The 21,587-nt window shown below is 35.4% G+C and overlaps 1 protein-coding gene across 6 annotated transcripts in view; it reads left to right on the top strand.

The window, feature by feature from the left end:
* FKTN (fukutin) overlaps positions 1 to 21,587 on the top strand; it is a 71,278-nt gene that overhangs the window by 18,198 nt on the left and 31,493 nt on the right. For 3 of the 6 annotated variants that reach the window (XM_001366187.4, XM_016424280.2, XM_016424281.2), the window contains 2 exons: positions 5,395 to 5,454; positions 15,277 to 15,480. In XM_001366187.4, the coding sequence (XP_001366224.1) occupies positions 5,395 to 5,454; positions 15,277 to 15,480 (264 nt within the window). Of the gene's footprint in view, positions 1 to 5,394; positions 5,455 to 15,276; positions 15,481 to 19,621; positions 20,276 to 21,587 lie in introns of those variants that run through there. The other 3 variants (XM_016424283.2, XM_056805317.1, XM_056805318.1) reach the window with 2 other exon arrangements.

Here is a 21,587-nt window from a genome sequence, read left to right as displayed (position 1 = left end):
TTGCTGCAGTGGAGGAACCAATTCAATATAATTCAACAAATGCTTATTAAATACCTACTAAGCTCTATGTTAAGCAGTGGGAATACAAAGATAAAAACCAAATTGTGTCTGGTATCAGAGTTCAAAATTGAATTTGGGAATAGTGCATGTCCTCAAATAAATAAGCTATAAGGAAAATGCAAGAACAGAAATGGAAAGAACTAGACATGAACCTGTAAGTAAATTTGAGGAAACAGAAAGCCTGTTAGTCAACAAGCATTTGTAAAGGCTATATGCCAGGCTTTTTGAACTGCTAGGGATACAGAGAAAGACAAAAATATGTCTCTTGCTCTAACTGAAGGAGACAAAGTAGACATAAAGGTTCATAGGCAAGATATAAACAATGTAAATGGAAGGTAATTTCAGAAAGAAGGTAATAGCAGTATGTGGGGAAGGGAACTGGGGAACATTGGAAAAGGCCCCTTGCAGAGGATGGGATTTTAGCTAAATCTTGAAGGAAGCCAGAAGGAGTTTGGTACTGATAGAGAACATTCTAGACATATAGATAGGAAAGCCATTTTAATTGCATTGAGTTAGGAGATAGACTATAATATTCAAGGAATGATAAATAGACCAGTATTGTCACTGATAAGACTATGCCACTCATAGAGTATGTAGAAGGAAGTAAAATTTAAGAAGACTGGAAATGTCACCAGAGAACAAATTATTAAGAACTTCAATGCTAATCATATTTAATCCTGGAAATAATGGGGAGCTACTGGAGTTTATTGGGTTTAGAGGTGACATGGACAAACTTATGCTTTAGAAAATTCACTTTGGCAGCTGAGTTAAGGATGGGGAGACTTGAAGTGAGAGACCAATTAAAAGGCTACTGCAGTAGGCCAGGCAGGAGGTGATAGTTTGCTGCCTATGTGAATAGAAATAAAGGGATGCATTGGTGGGTGAGTTCAAATGAGGAATCAAGGATCACATGGAGATTGCAAACCTAGGTGATTAGGAGGAAGGATTCCTTAGCAGTAATAAGGAAGTGGCAGAGGGGGATTTGTGGGGAAAGATAATGAGTTCTCTGTTTTGGACATATTAAGTTTAGTAACTCTATAACTCTATGCCTGTGCAACATTCAGTTTGAGATGTCCAAAAGGCAGTTGTTAGTGCTAGACTAGAGCTCTGGAGACTAGAGCTCTGGAATATGACTGGATATTTAGATCTGGGAATCCCCTGGGTAGAGAATGATAATTGAATCCCTAGGAGCTGATAAGATCACCAAGTCAGATAATATAGAGGGAGAAGAGAAGAGAAAGGAAGGAAGGAATGAAGGAAGGAAGGAAGGAAAAAAGCAAGTATTTACCAAGAGCTTACTCTGTGGCAGGTGTGCTAAATGGTTTGAAAATATTATTTCATTTGGTAAATGTGGAACAACTGACAAGGAAAAGGTCTATGACCTTTTTAGCTTAAATAGGAGTGAAGAAGGAGATAATAGGAGGTGTCTGAGTGATGTGAGATGGAGCTCATGGAAAATGGCTTCCATTTATGTGTGTGTGAAGTTGGAGGCCAGGACTTCAACTGAGTTGAATTGATGGGATATTGTGAGAGGCTTGAGGAAGGATAAAAAAAATTTGGGATAACTACTGTGTTTAAATGAGATAGCCTATTGATTGGGAAGCTATAAAAGAACTGTCTTTTTGCACTGAAGACCTAGTTGATATTAGGTAACAAATTTGTAGTGGATCTAGTCATTTTTGTGTTTTCTTCCAACTGTTTAGCAGCTTCTGAATAGGATTGATGGAGATGGAGAGTAGTGAGAATAATCTAAAATTGGGTTTTGACAAGGTGTGATTAGTAATAGGAGAAGAGGATAAGGGTTTTAAATGTAGAGAATAATGTAGAGTTGAACCAATTTACCAAGAGGTTTAGAGGAGAAGGGAGAAGAGTGTAGGGATGACAGCCTGCAGGAAAAAAAAAACAAAAAACAAACTAAATGAAATGGATGTAATGGTGAGAATGAAGAACAAGATTTGGTTAGGGTCATAAAGCACAAGGTGGAATGATAAAAGATTATGATCAGATAAAGGATTTCTAGAGCTCATCAATGTGGAAATTTGACACTTTTAAGTGATCAAGTAAGATCAAGTTCATCTTTGTGTGTAGCTGAGGTGAAGGAGTAGGTATTATGAATTGAATATATTGAGGAACTGGAAAATTAGGGTTTTTGAGGGAGTATTGGCATATCAAGTCTCTTAGGATCAGAGCAAATTGGGGAGAAAAAGTCTCTGAGCTCAACACTTAGTCCATTGAAGAAGAAAGGAGAATATGCTAGATTTGAATAAATAAGTGGCCACCACAATTTGGATTGGGTGATAAATTTGAATAGATTTATTTCAAAGGTGGAGAGGTTGCTGAATGGTGGTGATAGAGCGAGGTTATGGAAGTTACAATGGGGAACAAGACTTTAGACTTCACCAGAGAGCACAATATTTTTTTTACTTAAACATTTTTTCAGTTACATGTAGTGACACTTTTTTAACATTTGTTTTCTGACATATTGTGATCCAAATTCTCTCCTCCTTTCCCTTCTCACTCCCAGAGATAGCAGATAATATGATATAGATCATATCAGTGCTCTCATTGCCATATTCCTCATGCCATGAATGAAGAAACATAATGTGCATAACAAGAAAAAACTCATGGAGAAAATAAAATGAAAAACTATGCTTCAATCTGTATTCTGACTCAATTCCATCTATGGCAATGGTTAGGATTTTTTGTTATGAGTTCCTTGGATTTGTCTTGAATCTTTGCCTTGCTGATAATAACCAAGTCCTTCCCAATTGATCATTGTACAATATTTCTGTTGTTGTACACAATGTTCTGGTTCTGCTCACTTTGCATCAGTTCATATAAGTTTCCGGATTTTTCTGAAATTGTCCTTTGTCATTTCTTATGGCACAATAATGCTCCATTACAACCATATACTGCAACTTATTTAACCATTCCCCAAATGATGGGTATTCCTTCAATTTTCAATTCTTCACCTCAACAAAAAGAGCTGCTATAAACATTTTTGTACAAGTAAGTTCTTTTCTTTTGATCTCTTTGTGATCTAGTAGTAATATTGCTGGGTGAAAGAGCATGCACAGTTTTATGAACTTAGGAGATGGTTTCAAATGAGCATATATTATATATACACATATATATATACATATATATATACATATATTAATGCCTGACCTGTTTTCTGGATTATATTTGTTGTAAGAGAATGCTTCTTTCTGTTTGGGGATAAATATTAAAGCAGAGAAAATACAGAGGAAAACAAAATTCAGAAGAATATACTAGAAGCAATTGTGTTAAATCTAATACACATTGATAAAAAACTTAAAACTAATGGTTTTGTTTATAATCTTCTTTTTGTTCCCCATAATGAAATGCTTGTGTTTATTGATAACTAAATTCATAATATAAAAGAAAAATTAAGTATATAAATTAATGAACCTATCATATGTAGTTACTTATATTAATACATATTTTAAAGAAATAATAGCTTTGGGAACTAGTAAGCATACTTTTCCCTTTCATAAGACTCAACAACCATGATTTTGATGTTCTGAATTTTTAATAAGAAAGGAAGATTTTAGTTAGATAGGGAAGGGACATCATTCTTATGGTTTTCCTCATTACTCTTTGGCAGTTCCATCTCTGTCTTATTTATTATTGGCTTTTAATTTTCTTCCCTTAACAATGAAAATCTGTTATTGCCTCTCTTCTCTTTTTAATCTCTCTTTTGGAGATGAAGAAAACTTCAACTACAATTTCATGCTTAGTTTAAGAATTGTAAAGTTGACTCCAAAAATTGTAACCCTAGTCTTGACTTCTCTTTGAGTTTGAAATCCTCACCTTTAGCTGCCTACAAGATTTTACCTATGGATATCTTGCCAGCATCTTGATTTTGACATATCTAAAACCAAGTTTATTTCATCCTAATTCTGTTCTGACATCTTCACTGCTTCTATTAGGTACTTGCCATTACCTCATCTCCCATTTAAAAATGTGATACTTTTCTCTTTCATTTTTCATATCCATTGGGTTACCAGCCCTTTCAAAGTTCTTCCTCTCACAAGGGTGTTCTCTATTATTTCTGTTACCCTGGTTCAGGCTTTCATTATTACTTGCCTTTCTTATTGTAATAGGTTACTCACAAGTCTTCCTATATTCATTGTCAGCTGCCTCTTAGCATAAGGCCACCATCATAATCTTCCTTACACAAAGTAGTTCTTTGTCATGTCATTTGTCTGTTAAAAGTCTTCATCGGCTTCCTTTTGCTTTCCAAGTAAAATTTAGGCTTCTTTGCGTGGAATTTGATTCCTTTCACAATATTTTTCTAATCTACCGTTCCATCCTTATCTTATATGATTTTTTTTTTCATGTAAAGGGAAGAAAGCATGAAGATGTAGTTAAGTGGTTCAGTGAATGGACCTGCGTCAATGGACTTGGAGCCAGAAAGATCTGAGTTTAAATTCACCTTCAGATACTAACAGTGTTATCCAGAGCAAGTCACTTAAGTTCTGTCTGCCTTAGATTCCTCAGTGTAAAATGGGATAACAATAGTACCTATTTTTCAAGGTTTTTAGGATCAAACGAGGTATTCGTAAAGCTTTTTGCAAAATTTCAAACACTATATTAGTATTAGTGGTTATGAACTCTATAAACTTCATCCCCCTTCTTCCCACACATTCCCTGCATTTCAAATGTCCTCCTTCATCTTTTTGACCTATTGCATTCCCACCTATTCTTTAAAATCCACCTTGTATGTTATCTATTCCACTAGACCTTCCCAGATATCTATGACTGATAACAATCTTCACCTTCAGACATTCTAGAGTACTTTGCTTTTTATCTCTTGTCATATAACATATGTGTTTGTACCTTATTAACTAATCAGCAAGCCTGATGAGAGCAGGGACCATATCTGATTTTAAAGTTTGTATTTCATAATGCATTCAGAACTTAACAGATGTTTGGTGAATGAAAGAATGATAAGACAATCTCCATAATATAGACATAGTCTATAATATAGAAGTATCAGCAGTTTGCCAGTCATTGATAAGTTCATCCAGGGACTATATTATGTAGTCATACCTTGACTTAAAGTTTTTAATTCTATTTTAGATTAGTGTTCTCTGTTTTGATTGTATGCTCATAGAGGATACACATAGTGCTTTTGTAATTATAATGCCTTGCAAAAGACTGTGTCCTTATGGGCATTTGCTAAAAAACGTTTATATTAATGAATTTGTTTGCCAGATCTGTATGTTCCCTTTATGCCTACCCTTAAGGAAGAATTCCTTAATAAGCTATGAACTTACTAAAATTTTTTTCCAAAATTTTTCATCTTAGAATGGAGCTGGTTTATCAGGAGTCAGAGGAACAAAAATTGGACACAATAATGCACAATGGGTAGGTATAATATACATTTATTGTCTCAAAGAACATTGTCATTAAATTAAGAGAACTGAACAATGAATAAAGACAACATTGATAAGAAGGGATAGATGGACATATGTCAATTTGTATGAACTCTGAAAATACTACAATGTATTAAAAAACCCACCAAGTGTCATGGATCATATTTGAGAATCAGAATGTCCAAATTTGGGGTGTATTCTTACTGAATTATTTGTAAGTGAGTTTAGTGACACCAGACTTGCCTTTTCTCAAAGCATATATCCTAGTAGTGTGCATCAGTGATATGGCAGGCCATTTCAGTTTTAATGGCATAATTCAATCTCAGACTCCTTTGCTGCCAGCAAGGAAAAAGACTTTATATTAGAACTGGGCTTTCAGGTCACCAAGCAGCCATCAGATGCTGATAAATTTTGGGTCACCACTGACATCAGTTTGTTCTGAATTGCTGCTAACGTGGTAAAAGTACAGGCATTCCATTACCAAATTCCTCACTCTATGTAATCTAGAGACATATATATGAATTTTTAGTTATTGAACAGAGCAATTTTTTTTTAATCATAGAGACTTCCCTAGGATTTGGGAGGAGAAAGAGAAACATGATGTACTGGACATTTAATCTGATCTTAGCTACATAAAGCCATATGATTAAATATAATTCTAGATATGTAATATATCTTCTGCTGAAGCAAAATGAAATGAAACCAAATTTTGTCCAAAAGTCATTCTTTGTAGTAAATTTTATGTTCATCAATGGTGTGAAGGGAAACAAGGGAAATAATAGATATCTCTGTCTAAGCTGTAGTTATTGAGAGCTACCTCATAATTTTTCTAAATGTAAAATTTTAGATATGCACTTCATAATGTAAATTTTTCTAGCTGTACTTGATATTTGTTGGAATTGTTTCCCTGTGAAGCCTTTGGAGAAACAAACCATCCCCTTAATTGCCTTTTTTGAAGTCCTGGATTCTCAAATCAGAATGATTGTTATATTTTTTAAAAGTTTGCTTAGAGAGAAGTTCCCACAAGAAATACTAAAATAGGATTTTTTTAAAAAGTTTTAAAGCTTTATAGTTGTCATGAGAGAACCTTGCCTGACTTTATAGACAGAGTCTATAATCTGAAGCCTTCAAAAAATGTTTTTAAACCCTTACCTGCCATCTTAGAATCAATACGACGTATTGGTTTTAAGGCAGAAGAGTGGTAAGGGCTAGGCAATGGGGGTTAAGTGACTTGCGCAGGGTCACACAGCTAGGAAGTATCTGAGGCCAGGTTTGAACCTAGGACCTTCCATCTCTAGGCTCTCAATCCACTGAACTACCCAGCTTCTCCCACTTCAAAAATTTTTAAACAAAAATATCAAGTTGACCGATTTACTTAAAAATCAAAACTATCCCTTTAATTAAATCATCTGCCATTTAGAGAAATCCATTTGACTTTATCCATCCAATAGACAGAATAGGGTAGGGATATTCCTATTTTGAAGACACAGAAAATTGTGAACTAGGAAACTTGTCTTTGTTACCCAAGCTCATATGCTACTTTATAGTTCTTCTAATCCTCTGTTCTTTGTCTTTCTGGGTAAATGATAAATTCAACTCCTTTGACTCCTTTTAGTTTCAGAACTTCCTTTTAAAGTGGCAGAAAAACTTTGGAACTCTTCTGTCACATACATCTTTGTGTTTGAACACTTGTTAAAACTGTTCCCCAGTGAAGCCTTTGGAGAAAAACCATTCCCATAATTGCCATTCAGAAGTCTTGAATTCTCAAACCAGGGTGATTGTTATGTTAAAAAAAGAATTTTCTTAGAACAAAAAAAGCAAAGATAACAAAGGAAAATAGAATATAGAATGAAGTTCTGGTTTATCTGAATCCTTATAAATTAATAGCCTAAATCCAGTTTTAAGGGTATTTTAGGTAGCCCAGGTTTTTAGGTAAATAATTAATTTTAAATCATTTAAAATCAGAAAACATTAACTTCTACATTGCATGTAGAACTGAGCTAGAAGCTTAGGATTCAAAGATAAAAAAATTAATATACAGTTCCCAGACTCTCATCCTGCTACCACTATAACCAATTATCAAGTGACTATAACTAATGGGCAGGTAAGTTAAAGAAAAATGGGAGCAGTAAAAGCTCCCCTGCCCTCCTCTTCCCCACCTTTCTCCCTGTATGCCCCATAACTGGCCCTGTTTCTAGGCTGGCTCTACAGCAAGTGTGCAAGTTTAGTTCCTCTGACTGAGTTCCTCAATAGCCATAGTTACATAGAAAGAAAGTTTTTGCTATCAAATTATTATCATTGCCAAAAGGTTCAAAATCAGAAGCCAATATGGTTTTTATCAGTGGAAATGACATTTTTAAGGATGCATTGCTCTCTCCTTTGCTGTTTTACCCTAAGGACTATGAAACCTTTCCAAACCTATATGTGATATCTTTTTCTTTAGAATGTGAACTCCTTGAGGGCATGGACTGTCTTGCTCTTCTATTTTATATCCCCAGTACTTAGCACAGTGCTTTTCACAAAGTAAGAGTTTAGTAAATGCTTCATTCTCTTCATTCATTCCACCTGTAAAGATAAGTCATAAGAAGTTTTATGAGGATGGCAGTTAAGCTATTGAAAGGAAAATTCTTTGTTTAGACTTTTTCCCTGATTAGTTAGGCAAAACTCAGGACAAAGAAAATTAAAAGGAATTTTTTATAAGTCAAGATAGCAATATGTTGACTAGCTGTTCACTAAAGATCAGTGAATGGCTTCCAGGTGGGGCCCACTTATATTGGTAACTTTTGTAATGAGAGACAATTCTGATAAGTTCACATCAGCAAAAAAGACTAGACACTTGCATCTCAGTTCCTCCCCAAGGTGAGAGTTCACAGAAATTTCCAGATACAAACAGGAAGGGAATTACTTGACTGACAGACTGGAGTGAAGCCTTCTTTTAACACTGATTGACAAGAAGGCCTGGAAACAACAGGTCATTGAATTAACATAACTTTCAATAGACCTAGACCTTGCAAAGAGAGAAGAATTTCATAGAAATACACGTGATGAGTATATAGCATAAGGGAAAGCATGTATAGAGGCTAGAGAGGGCAATGTGGGGTTGGGAAATGATGAAGAATCCATTTTGTTTGGTATATAGAAGGTATCCAGGAAAGGAATGGTGTGGAATAAGGCTGAAAAGGCAAGTTTGAGCCAGAAGGTAGAAGGATCTTAGGGAAATAACTAAAGTTTCTGAACAGGAATTATACAGGCATACCATTAAAATTACTTTTACAGTTCTGTGAAGGATAGATAGAAAAGGATTCTGGAGCCAAGGAGACAACTTTAATAGCAATTATAATAGTTCAATTCAGTGAATATTAAGTACCACTATGTGCTAGGCACTGTACTAAGACCTAATAGTCCAGGCAAGAAGTGACATGGGATTTGAATGGGACAGTAGTGGAAAAGAGGAAATTTATGTAAGAGATGAGGCTTTGACAAATGATTGGATTGAGAAGAGGAAAAAGTAAAAAATGACTCCAAGGTTTAGCTCTTTGTGACTAGGAAAATGATGATTCATGTTATCAATGGAAATATTGGCAGATTTATAAGAAAAGGAGGAGTTCAATTTTAAACATGTTGAATTTGAGATATCGGGAGAACACCTAGGTTCCTTTCAATAACTTAACTGCCATCCTCATAAACCAGGACTTTAGAATTGTGGGACTGAAGTGGGACTGTGTAGTGGGAAGAACACTAGATTGCTAGTCAGAGAAATGAGTTCAAATTCTAGTTGTTCCTGTGACCTAGGAAAAAATCACTTATCTTTTCTGGGCTTCAGTATCCTTATCTATAAAATGATGAGGCTGGAGTAGATGATTTTTAAATTGTCCTTTAATTCTAAATCTATATTCCTATGGTGTTCTGGAGGTTAAGGACAAGGAGGTCAAGGAAAGGGTGTAGACCTGGAGATAAAGATGTAGATGTCAGTAAAATATAGTGTCCTAAATATCTTAGGATACTTTTTTTAGCAATAACAGTCTTGATCGTTAAAGCCATACAAGTGAATGAGGTCATCATAAAGAGAGAAGTTATAAAAAGGAGAGAAGCCCAAGGACAGAGTCTCAGGTGCCATCCACACTTAGGGACTGGGAGGAGCAAGAGAATCCAGCAAAAAGGAATGAGAAGGATTGATGAGAGATATTGATCAAAAGAGAATTCAATCACTGATGCTGGTGGAGGGGAAAGTATCCAGTGTTAAGGGGTGGATGAACAGTAGCATATGTAACAGAAAAGTCAAAGACACTGAGAACTTAGAAGTTTTTGAATGATTTGTTGTCTCAGTTCATTACAGAGTTCCAATTTCTTCTTTGGCTAAGTTTATCTAATGATCTTGGATCAAAATAAATAAACAACAAAAAAAAGGCCTCTTAGAGTCCACTGTGTACCTGACTGGTGCTAGCCCAAGGGGAGGCATAGAATCCTGCCTACAATTACACTGAAGCCCCAAGCCTCAAGCTTGGCAAGGCATTCTATAGTGCGGCTGGCCTATGTAAGCCCCAAATGAGAGCCCCAACACAAGGTAGCCATCAGCAGTCCTTAGAGGAGACCAAATCAGCAGTGGATGATAGTTTTCAGAACTCTTAACCCATAGACCTTTATACCATTTTGTAACAACTGAAACATGCAGAAACTCAGAAATAGAACTTAGGGTAGCAGCAAAGAAAAATTGAAATTTAAGAGGATGCTCCCTCTATACCGAGAACAGAGCCCATCTTTAAAATAAAAATAGAAGTTGGGGGAGTGTGGGAAGATTGGAAAAAGGAGAAAACAGCAAAAAAACACTGAACCACATAAAGTTATTATGGAGACAAAGAATAGTAAAGGACAGACTCAGAAAAGGATAGTGAGATCAAAGCAGCTACCCAGAAAACAAAAGAAAAATGGGAACTGGTCTCAGGCACTGGAAGGGCTCTAAAAGGAATTTAAAAAGTCAAACAAGAGACGGGGGTTGGGGAGGGGGGGAATAGGGAAGAAAACAAAAGTAATGCACGAAGAAAATAACAGTTTAAAAAGAATTGGCTAAATAGAAAAGGAGGCACAAAAATCCAATGTAGAAGAATTCCTTTAAAAATTGAATTGGCCAAATGGAAAAGGAGGTTCAGAAGCTCACAGAAGAAAGTAATTTCTTAAAAATTAGAATTGGGCAAACAAAAATTAATGACTTCATAAGATATCAAAAATCAAAACAAAATTTAAAAAAATAGAAGAAAGTGTTAAATATCTTATTGAAAAAGAAACTGACCTTGAAAATAGATTCAAGAGAGACAATCTAGGAATTATTGGAACACATTGAAGGTCATGATTAAAAAAAAAATGCCTTGGCATCATATTACATGAAATCATTAAAGAAAATTGCCCCGATATTTTTCAACAAGGAAGTAAAATAGAAATTGAAAGAATCTACCAATCACCTGATATAAATCCCCAAATGATAATTCCCAGGAATTTTATGGCCAAATTCAAGAGCTTCCAGGATAAGGTGAAAATACTGCAAGCAGCCAGAAAGAAATAATTAAAGTATAGAGCCACAGTCAGAATTCTATAAAAGGTCAGAAGACTTAGAATATGATGCTCTGGAAGGCAAAGAAACTAGACTTACAACCCAGAATCATCTACCCAGAAAAACTGAGTATATTCTTTCAGGGACATTTCATGATTATTATTCTAATAAAAATATGAAATACTAAATAATATATAAACAAATATAATAAATTTATACTATATAAATTTTATATTTGTATTAGAAATATAGAAATAAAAAGATAAATGAGAATTAATAAGAAACTAATAAAATTTATATGAAAGAGAAAATTTAATGGATTCAATAAGGTTGAGCTGTTTGTATCCTTACATGGAAAGACATTTGTAACTCTTAAAAGCAATTAGAAGGAGTATACACAGACAAAAGGTGTGGAAGTAGGATGACATGCAAAAAAAAAAGAGGATTGCACTGAGATCATAGGGAAGAGAGAGAGGTGTAAAATAAATGAAATTATATCACCTTAAGAGGCATGAAAAAAACTATTACAGTGAAAGGGAACATGAGGGTGGTGACAGGCAATGCTTAAGCTTTACATTCATTGGATTTGGCTCAGAGAAGGAATAACAATCATACTCATTGTGATATAAAATCCTATTTTAACCTGTAGAGAAGTAGGAGGGGAATAAAATAGGGTGAGGTAGGGAGGGGAAATTGGAGGAGGTAATTAGAAGTAAAATTCTAGTGAGAAGGGACAGAGTGAAAGGGTAGATAAACAACAAATCAAAAGGGGAAAATATGATGGAGGAGAATACACAGATGGCAATCATAACTGTGAATGTGAATGGGATAAATTCATCCATAAAATAGAAGTGGATAACAAAGTGGATTAAAAAGAATCCTATGGAATATTTATAAGAAACACATTTGAGGCAGGGAGACATCCACATAGAATAAAGATAAGAAAATGGAGCAGAGTTTATTTGCTTCAGCTGAAGTAAAAAAAAAGCAGGAGTAGCTATCATGATCTCAGACAAAGCTAAAGCAAAAATAGAGCAAATTAAAAAAGATAAGGAAGGAAATTATATCTTGATAAAAGATACTATAGACAATAATGTAATATCAATACTTAATCTATATATACCAAATAGCATAGTCTTAAAAATTTTAAAGGAGAAATTAAATGAGCTTCAAAAGAAAATAGTAAAAGTATACTAGTAAAAACTTCATAACCAAATACAGAAAAGCAGAAACCATAAATGTGTTCTTTTAAGATCATAATGCAATAAAAATCATAATCTATATGGGTCCATGGAAAGAAAAAAATTAATTTGAAACTAAATAATCTAGTTCTAAAAAAGGGGTGGTGGATCAAAGAACAAATTATAGAAACAATAATTTCATTTAAAAGAATGATAAAAGAGGACAACATATAAAAATTTATGGGATATAGCCAAAGAAGTACTTAAGGGGAAATGTATATTTCTGAATGCTTACATCAATAAAATAGAGAAAAAGCAGATCAGTGAGTTGGGCATGCAACTAAAAAAATAGGAAAAGAACAAATTTTAAGTCCTCACTTTATGACTAAGTTGGAAGTCATAAAAATTAAAGGAGAAAAATAAAATTGAAAGTAAACTATTGAACTAATAAGTGAGATTAGGGGTTGGTTTATGAATAATAAAATAAAATAGATGGAGCATTGGTTAATTTGCTTTAAAAATGGAAAGAAGAAAACTAAATTACCAGTATCAAAAAATGAAAAGAGTGAATTTACCACCAATGAAGAAGAAATTAAAGCACTCATTAGGAGCTATTTTGCCCAATTATGTGACAATAAATCAGACATTGTAGGTGAAATGGATGAATATTCACAAAAATATAAATTAACAAAATAGGAAATCAAATACTTAAAAATATCATTGCAGAAAAAGAAACTGAACAATACATCAAAGAATTTCCTAAGAAAAAATTCCCAGAGCCATATGGATTCCCAAGTGAAGTCTATCAAACATTTAAAGAACAATTAATTACCACCTCACACCTATCAGATTGGCCAATATGACAGGAAAGGAAAATGACAAATGTTGGGGGCGAATGTGACAAAATTGGGACACTAATGCATTGCTGATGGAGTTGTGAACTGACCTAACCATTTTGGAGGGCAATTTGGAATTATGCCCAAAGGGCTATAAAAGAATGCATGCCTCTTAAAAAAATTTTATTTAGAATATTTTTCCATGGTTAATGGTTTCCATTCATGATTTCCTCCCCCCTACCTTTCCCTCCCTGCTCCTGGAACTGACAAGCAATAGATTATACATGTATTATTGTTCAATACCTATTTCCACGTTATTCATATTTGTAGTAGAGTGATCTTTTAACATCAAAACCCTAATCATATCCCCATCAAACCATGTGATTGATCATATGTTTTTCTTCTGCACTTGTACTCCCGTATTTCTTTCTCTGGATATGGATAGTGTTCTTTCTCATAATTTCCTCTGGATTGTCCTGGAAAAGTATTTATTACATTTGATTGCACCAAGTGTATCAATCTCTGTGTACAATATTCTCCTGGTTCTGCTCCTTTTGCTATGCATCCATTCCTGGAGGTCTTTCTAGTTCACATGGAATTCCTCCAGTTTATTCCTTTCAGCACAGTAGTATTCCATCGCCATCAGACACTACGATTTGTTCAGCCATTCCCCAATTGATGGACATCCCCTCATTTTCCAATTTTTTTTTTGCCTCCACAAAGAGCATGGCTTTAAAATTCTTTTTCAAACCCTTATCTTCTATCTTAGAATCAATACTGGATATTGGTTCCAAGGCAGAAGAGTGGTAAGGGCTATGCAGTGGGGATTAAGTGACTTGCCCAGGGTCACACAGCTAGGAAGTGTTTGAGCCCAAATTTGAATCCAGGACCTCCCATCTAAGGGCCTGGCTCTCAATCCACTGAGCCACCCAGCTGACCCCCGCTTTATATTTTTGTACAAGTCTTTTTCCTTATTATTTCTGTGGGGTACAAACTTAGCAGTGGTATGGATAGATCTAAGGGAAGGCATTCTTTTAAAGCCCTTTGTGCATAGTTTCAAATTGCCCTCAAGAATGGTTGGTCCATTTCACAACTCCACCAGTAGCGTATCAGTGTCCCAATTTTGCCACATCCCCTCCAACATTTATCACTTTCCTTTGCTGCCATATTGGCCAGTCTGTTAGGTGTGAGGTGATACCTCAGAGTTGTTTGAATTTACATTTCTCTAATCAGGTGGGATTGTAACCTTTTTTCCAAATCTAAAATTCTGTGATTCTTATTTTCCTATAGAACCTCAGACTGTTTAATAGACATTAATTCCTAAACATTTCTAAAATATAAATGTTCATCTCATTGAAATATGCCATGTTACCTAATTAATCCTTAATTTATTATCTTCATCTTAGCTACTATTAGGTGTTCAGACTGCTAGATAGGACATACACCATCTAATGCTGTCATTTTTTTTTCCAGTAGAGGGCTCTGTTGTTCTTGTAAAAGAGTAGTTAGAAAAATGCTTTAAAGGGCAAAGTAAATGTGGACTGGTCTAGTCAGAGACAATGTCTTAATTACAGTCTTTTGCACAGAAAGCATAGACAATAGTGAACACCACTTGCATATCATGGAATATAAAATCTTTTGATAAAAGGGTACCCATAATGAAATTGTCAGTTTTGAGAAGACATTCATCTTTAAGTGACTCAATTTTAGTTGGAAGATCTGGTTTGTGTTTGCCTTTTTCTTGGGAAATATATTCTTTTTTTTTTTTTTAATTAACCAATGAAACAATAGTTCCATTGTTAAATTTTTTATTTAATTTTTTGTCAGTTACTATGTAAAAGCAATTTTTAACATTTTGTTTTGTGTTCTTCCTATCCCTCTCTCTAGCCTTTCTATTTCTTTGAGAAGGCAATTCAATTGCTAGAGCTATGCAGTCATGCCAAGCATATCTTCCATTTGGTCATTTTTTACTTTTCAAGAATTTCTTTTCTTCAGTAAATTTTTGCACCTCTTTTTCCACTTGAGAAATTCTGGTTTTTATAAAGTTTTTCTCTTTAGTAGATTTTTGTGCCTGTTAGTTAATTAGTTAGTCCTTTTTTTATGGTGTTTTCTTCAGCATTTTTTTATGCTTCTTTGGAAATATATTCTTTTAAAGAGAGATTAACTTCTGTATCTAAGTGACTCGAAATCAAAAGGAAGTGAAAATGTAAAATTAAAACTGCTTTTTGTTGTTGTTTTGTATCCCTAAACAGCGTGTGATTAAGAAATTTCTTAAGCTAGCATCAAACCAGGATATGCCAGTATTTCTCATTGATCGTTCAGTTCTGGAAGCAATTAATAAAGATTTTGAACAGGTTAAAAACTCTACTTATGGCAGTGTCTCAGAATGCAAGTACTTCTGTGCTAAAAGAGACTTCACTGCATTTGCACTACTGAACCATCTACTGAAAAATGAGGTAAGGTGATTTACTTTTAGAGAGTGTAAATTTTTTTTTTTAATGTAGGATGTGTCATGCAAATGCTATTATATACTAAACCATGTGTCAGACACTGTGATTAGGGCTGGGGATACAAAGAAAGCTCTTAAAGAGTTCACAGTCTAATGGGGAAGACAATATCAAAACAATTAGATACAAATAAGATATATACAGAATAAACATCAAAGAAGGGAAGGCATTATCATTAAGGTAGAGGAGTAATCTGAAAATAGCTCTAGAGAATAAATAATAAGTAAGCTTACATTTCTGGCCACATCAGTTGGAGGAAGAGGGAAACGGGATGGCTTCTATTGGAGAGAGTTATAGGGACATAGTGTACTTGGAGAACCTTTGTTTTACTTAGGCGAGATGGTAGAAAGAACATTAGTTGAATATAGCAGATTCTGTTGAGAATATAGCAGAGGGTCCACAGGACACATTAAAATGCATTAGGAGATAGGCTACCAGGTTGATATGGCCTTGGTGGGGTCTCAGCTGAAAAATAAAATCAGGATTTAGAAGGCCTTGCTATGGGCATACTAATGCAACTAAAGTGGTTGAGATGACTTGTGCATTGGAAAAAACTAGTAAGTAGATAAAAATATTGTGTTGTCAGTATAAGAAGTAGATTATTCAGTTGACAAAACTTAAAGAGAACTTTAAAACTTTAAAGAGAAGAGGAATGTTTTCCTATTTTAAATGGGTTAAACACAATTTAATAAAAAGATAATCACATTTATATGACAGAAATTGGTTTGCTTTGAATATAAATTGTGAGGCATGGAGTAAGTTTAGCACTTCCTAAATTTGACAAAAGAATTTAATTTATTCATTCTCCAAGGTCTATATGTATACAAAATCCAGGGCAAGAAGACTTTAGAAGATAAGAGAACTAAACCTATACTTAAAATATGCCCTTTTCTGTGTTCTAGATCCTTTTAACATACAGCATTCAGTAAATATTCTTTACATTTATTTCATTCTGTGACAGTCAAAGTTTAAGGAAAGGTTCAAATAAGTCAGTCAGTAAACATTTATTAAGTGCCTACTCTGTTTCAGACACTATGTTATCACTGATTATACAAAGAAAAGTAAAAGGCAGTCCAGTCTTCTCAAGGAGCTCATAAGCTAGTGGGGGAGAAAGTATGTAAACAGCTCTGGCCTATAAAGCTATTTAAAGGATAACTATATAGTGTAATAAATGAAAGTAAAATTATTAAATGTAATATTAAACAAAAATTGTGGTCACTGCTATAAAATTAACTCTCAAGTCAGGAGTCTGTTAGTAGCTCTTAACACTGTAATTTTAATAAAAATGGAGATATAGGAAAAAAGGGAAATTTAGGAAGGGGACAGAAAACATCACCTATCTAAAAATTACCAGAAGCAAATATCCAAAGCCCACCAAGCCACCTAAGCCTGCAAAAGCCCTCAAGTGCAGAGAGAGAGAGAGAGAGAGTGTGTGTCCCACCACACACCTTTTATCCTATGTGCCCCTATGTCCCACAATGTATGGAAGCAAAAATGGGATGCAGGGAAAGACAAACTTAGTGGTTTTTATCTACACAATAGGAAACAGTCAGCAGAAATAGGACACTAGAATTAAGTGGGTTGGGAAAAGATAACTGGATAAGGGAGAAAGTTTCCTATTTGGCCTCTTTTAAGATACTGTTCCAAGGAGAAGGAAAACTTTCATAGCTCACAGTTTCCATTGAAATGGAGTTGATTCAAATAAATAAAAAAATTATCATTAGTATTTTGCCTATATTACAAGTCATGGTATTTAATAGCACCAAAAGGTTTGGGGAGGAAAGCAGTATATGGGATATGAGTGAATCTAAAACATATTTAATATGTTATGTTAAAGATAGGTATTGTGAGGGGGAAAATTGTAAGGGGTTGGTCTAAATTATTTAAGAGTATGGTCACCTGGAATTAAGTAATTCCAAATGATTTTTTATGGTAATTTATGTACAAAAGGAGAAAGAGTGAAGGTAAGAAAATAAGAGAGGATATGGTAAGATATCTAACCTAACACTAAATATTTTGCTTCAGCCCCTGGCTCAACCCAGGCAGGGCTAATTAGACCTCAACTGGAGGGGCCTCAGCCTTGAGCGGAGGGACCAGGGATGAATAAAGCAAGGGCTTCAAGTCACAAAGCCTCTCTCAAGAGGGGAGGCCTCTCCTAAGGCTAGTCCTTTTGGAAAAGCCAGGAAAGGAGTCAGCCTTTTTCCCTCACCCATATGGTAGTTCAAAGGGAGAGATTTAAAAACAGTCTCACCAAGTCCAAGGTCTCAGGTTTAGTAAGCAGATTCTTCACCAGCCTCCAACACAAACTCAGAACTCTTCTGAATGAAGAAGTCCCTCACAGGAAGTTGTAAGTCCTTTTAAAGATGCTTCTTTGCGTCACTTCCCATGCCTTCCTCTACTTTTATGTGGACAAATTATAGTCTATAGTTTTGTTTAGGACTGCCCAGGGATAGTCAGTGGTTTCTAATTTGTCACCCACTTTTGCACATATGGGTCACAGACCTCCCCCACTCAAATGTAAGTGGGGTGTATACGCTTCTGGTAATTAAATATAAAAATGGGCAGGGAAGAATTAATCCCATCTTCACAATCTAGGATAATTTCAGAAGCAGTTATTAAGTACCTATAATTTTCAAGGCACTGTGCTTGCTTCTAGAAATAAAAGACAAAAATGAAATGGTTTTTGCTCTCAAAGAGTTTATATTCTCCTGGGACATAGAAGTAATGCTGATTTTATAGAAATGGTGGTCAGAGAAGCCAAGTGTTATAGTGAAAAGAATAGAAGACCTACATTGGCTTAGAGAAAGTTACTTAACATCTCTGAGCTCCAGCTTCTCATCTGTAAACTTCAAATGGCATAATAAGAATAACAGTGAAGTGCTAAACTCTCAAGACTGTTGTGAGGTACGCTTTAGAGGACTATAGAAACCTCTGCTTTTATAGGCCAATTATGTTCTTGTCTATTTATGTATTTAATTAAATTATGTTTTATTTTCAGGTCCATATACCCCATCCTACCCCTCCAATTCATAAAGCAAGAAAAACAAAATTTGTTACAAACGTGTATAATTAAGTAAAATAAACTCCTGTGTTGGCCAAGTAGGAAAATTCTTGAGGAAACTGCTTCTACTGATGAAGATTGGTAACAGTTCTTTAGCTTACAGTATTAGAGTTGCCTAAGGCACTGAAAGATTAAATGAGTTGCCCCAAGTCACAGAGCCAGAATGTGTCCGAGGTGGGCTTAAGCTCATTTTTCATGATTCTAGTGCCCACTCTGTGGCCTCCATGCAGCACTCTTACTTAAGCACATTTTCATTATATGTAATAATATTGAGAAAGATAAATTGCCTACAACACATTAAGATCCATGTAATAAATTCTTTTATAGTGAGGGTTCTCATGAGAGGACTGCTTCTTTGAAGTGCTATGGAAATGTAAAATTATTAGTGGCTAAATTTAGATCAGCAGCTTTCACTTTAAATATTAATGGTGAACAGTTTATTCAAAATTATTTTATTAATACTGGTGAATTCTAAAGAACAGATTAGATGAAGAGTTAACCAATCAGCAAGTATTTATTAAGTACCTACTGTGTGCCAATCTAAGAAATCTAGGTGGTGCAGTGGATGGAGCCTAGAGTCCAGTAGATCCATCTTTCTGAGTTCAAATCTGGCCTCAGACACCTACTATCTGTGTGATCCTGAACTTAACCCTATTTGCCTCAGTATTCTCATCTATAAAATGAACTGGAGAAGGAAATGGCAAACCACTCCAGTGTCTTTGCCAAGAAAACCCCAAGTGGGTTCATGAAGATTTGGATATGACTGAAATGCCTAAACAGTAACAAAATATGCCAATCATTTTGCCAGTGCAAAGCCAGATAGTACCTACATTTAAAGAGTATATACAGTTTGGTGGGAGAATACACAGTGTTATTATAAATGCAGGGTATATGGGAAAGAGTGATTTAGGAAGGGATAGTATCAATTGAGAAAACTTGAAAAGCCTCTTAAAGAAGGTGGGACTTAAGTTGTGCATTAAAACAACCAAGGGGTGGGGGCAGCTGGGTAGCTCAGTGGATTGAGAGCCAGGCCTAGAGACAGGAGGTCCTAGGTTCAAATCTGGCCTCAGACACTTCCTAGCTGTGTGACCCTGGGCAAGTCACTTGATCCCCATTGCCTAGTCCTTACCGTTCTTCTGCCTTGGAACCGATACATAGTATTGATTCCAAGATGGGAGTTAAGGGTTTGAAAACAAAACAAAACAAAACCCAACAACAACCAAAGGGGGTCAAGGAGGAAAAGGGGAACAGGAAGAACATTTCAGGCATAGGAAAAGTCTAAGGAACAATAAGTATGTCAGTTTGGTAGGACCATACATAAGGGGGAATCATATGTAATTGACCTGAAAAGATAGATTGGAGCCAGATTGTAAAAAATGTTAAAGGTCATAGGGACAGAGAACCACTCAGACTTTTTGAAGTGGCATGTTCAGATCTGAGTTTTATGAATACCACTTTGTGTGAAGGATGGATTGGAGAGGAGAAAGGCTGCAACGATCTCTTACACCTTCCTCCCTACCCATGTACTCTGCAATCCAATGATACTGCCCTCGTTATTTCTAGTACATGGTATTCTTTCTTCTGACTACAGGCATTTTTACTGGTGGCCCCCCATGCTTGGATCTCTCTCCATCATCTCTGCCTCCTGGCTTCTCTCCAGTCTCAGCTAAAGTTCTACCTTCTGTAAGAAGTCTTTCCCAGTCCTCCTTTTTCTATCTTCCCTCTGAGGTTATCTCCAATTTACCTTGTTTATATATCCGGGGTTTTTCTTCTTCCCCATAAACTGTGAGCTCTTTAAAAGAAGGGACTGTTTCTTGCCTTTCTTTGTAATCTCAGCTTTTATTACAGTGTCTCGCATAGTAGATACTTAATAAAAATGATTGTTGAGTGATTAATTAGGAGGTTGTAATAGTGCACAAGTGAGAGGTGGTGGGGGCTATTAGGTTATGGTATGAGATGAGAAAAAGAGATTGAAATGAGAAATGTTGGTAAAGAAGGATAGACCTGATTTGGCAGCTGATGATTATATGAGGAGTAAGTGAGAGTAAAGAGCCAATGATGACTCCTTGGTTTCATGCTTCACTAGAATAATGATGTAGTCTTGACATAAACAGGACTGTAGGAGGATAGATAGGTGGGTTTAAGGGGAAAAGAGTTTGGTTTTGGACACAGTCAGTTTGAGATGCCCATGGGAAATCTAGGTGATGTCCATGTAATTTTGATAGCCATTCACATGGAGATGCTTCATGGGAGCAAATAAGAGTACTGTGAACCAGAGAGAAAAAGTGGAGGCCCAGAACATAGCCCCAGGAGTACACCCACAAATTAAAAACAGCAAGTGAGAAGGATATCGAGAAGGATTGATTGGTCTGACTAATAGGAATGATGAGTAAAAGTTTTAAGGGAGTGCACTCAAGCTTGATGTCAGGAGAAACTTTCTTATAAATACAGCTGTCTTTAAGTATTATAAGCTAGTTACCTCAAAAGGTTTTAAGGCAGAGATTAGACAATCATTTCTCAGTTATGTTATAATGGGGACTCCTTTTGAAGATGGTAGATTTCGATAGCCATTGATATCCCTTCTAATTCTCAGATTTGGTAATCTTGTTAAGAAAACTTAGAGAAGGGAAAATGATACAGAAGGAGTGTTTAGTGGTGTCAAATAGTGTATAGGTCAAAAAGACAAGAATTGAGGAAAGATCATTGAGACTAACAATAGTGAGATCATGGGTGACCATGAAGAGAGTAGTTTTAGTCAGGTAGTAGGTACAGAATTAGGTCATGAGTGGGAGATAAAGAAAGGAAGGCAATGAATCTAGATCATGGCTTCCAGATATTCCTTACCTTCATGCTTCTCACAAGCATTTTGAAAATATGTGAGCCTAGTGTTTGAAAGATGCCAGCTATGTCCCAGGTAAAACTTCCCACCCTTCCCCTCCTTGTTGGTGTCAGTATTCCATCTCCTTTTTCAGGGGCAAGGGTCTTCAGGGAGGAG

This window comes from Monodelphis domestica, chromosome 7 (assembly GCF_027887165.1).
Source record: "Monodelphis domestica isolate mMonDom1 chromosome 7, mMonDom1.pri, whole genome shotgun sequence".
NCBI classification, from domain to species: Eukaryota; Metazoa; Chordata; class Mammalia; order Didelphimorphia; family Didelphidae; genus Monodelphis; species Monodelphis domestica.
Note: the sequence above shows the minus strand (reverse complement) of the source record. Positions and strands in the feature narration are given on the sequence as shown.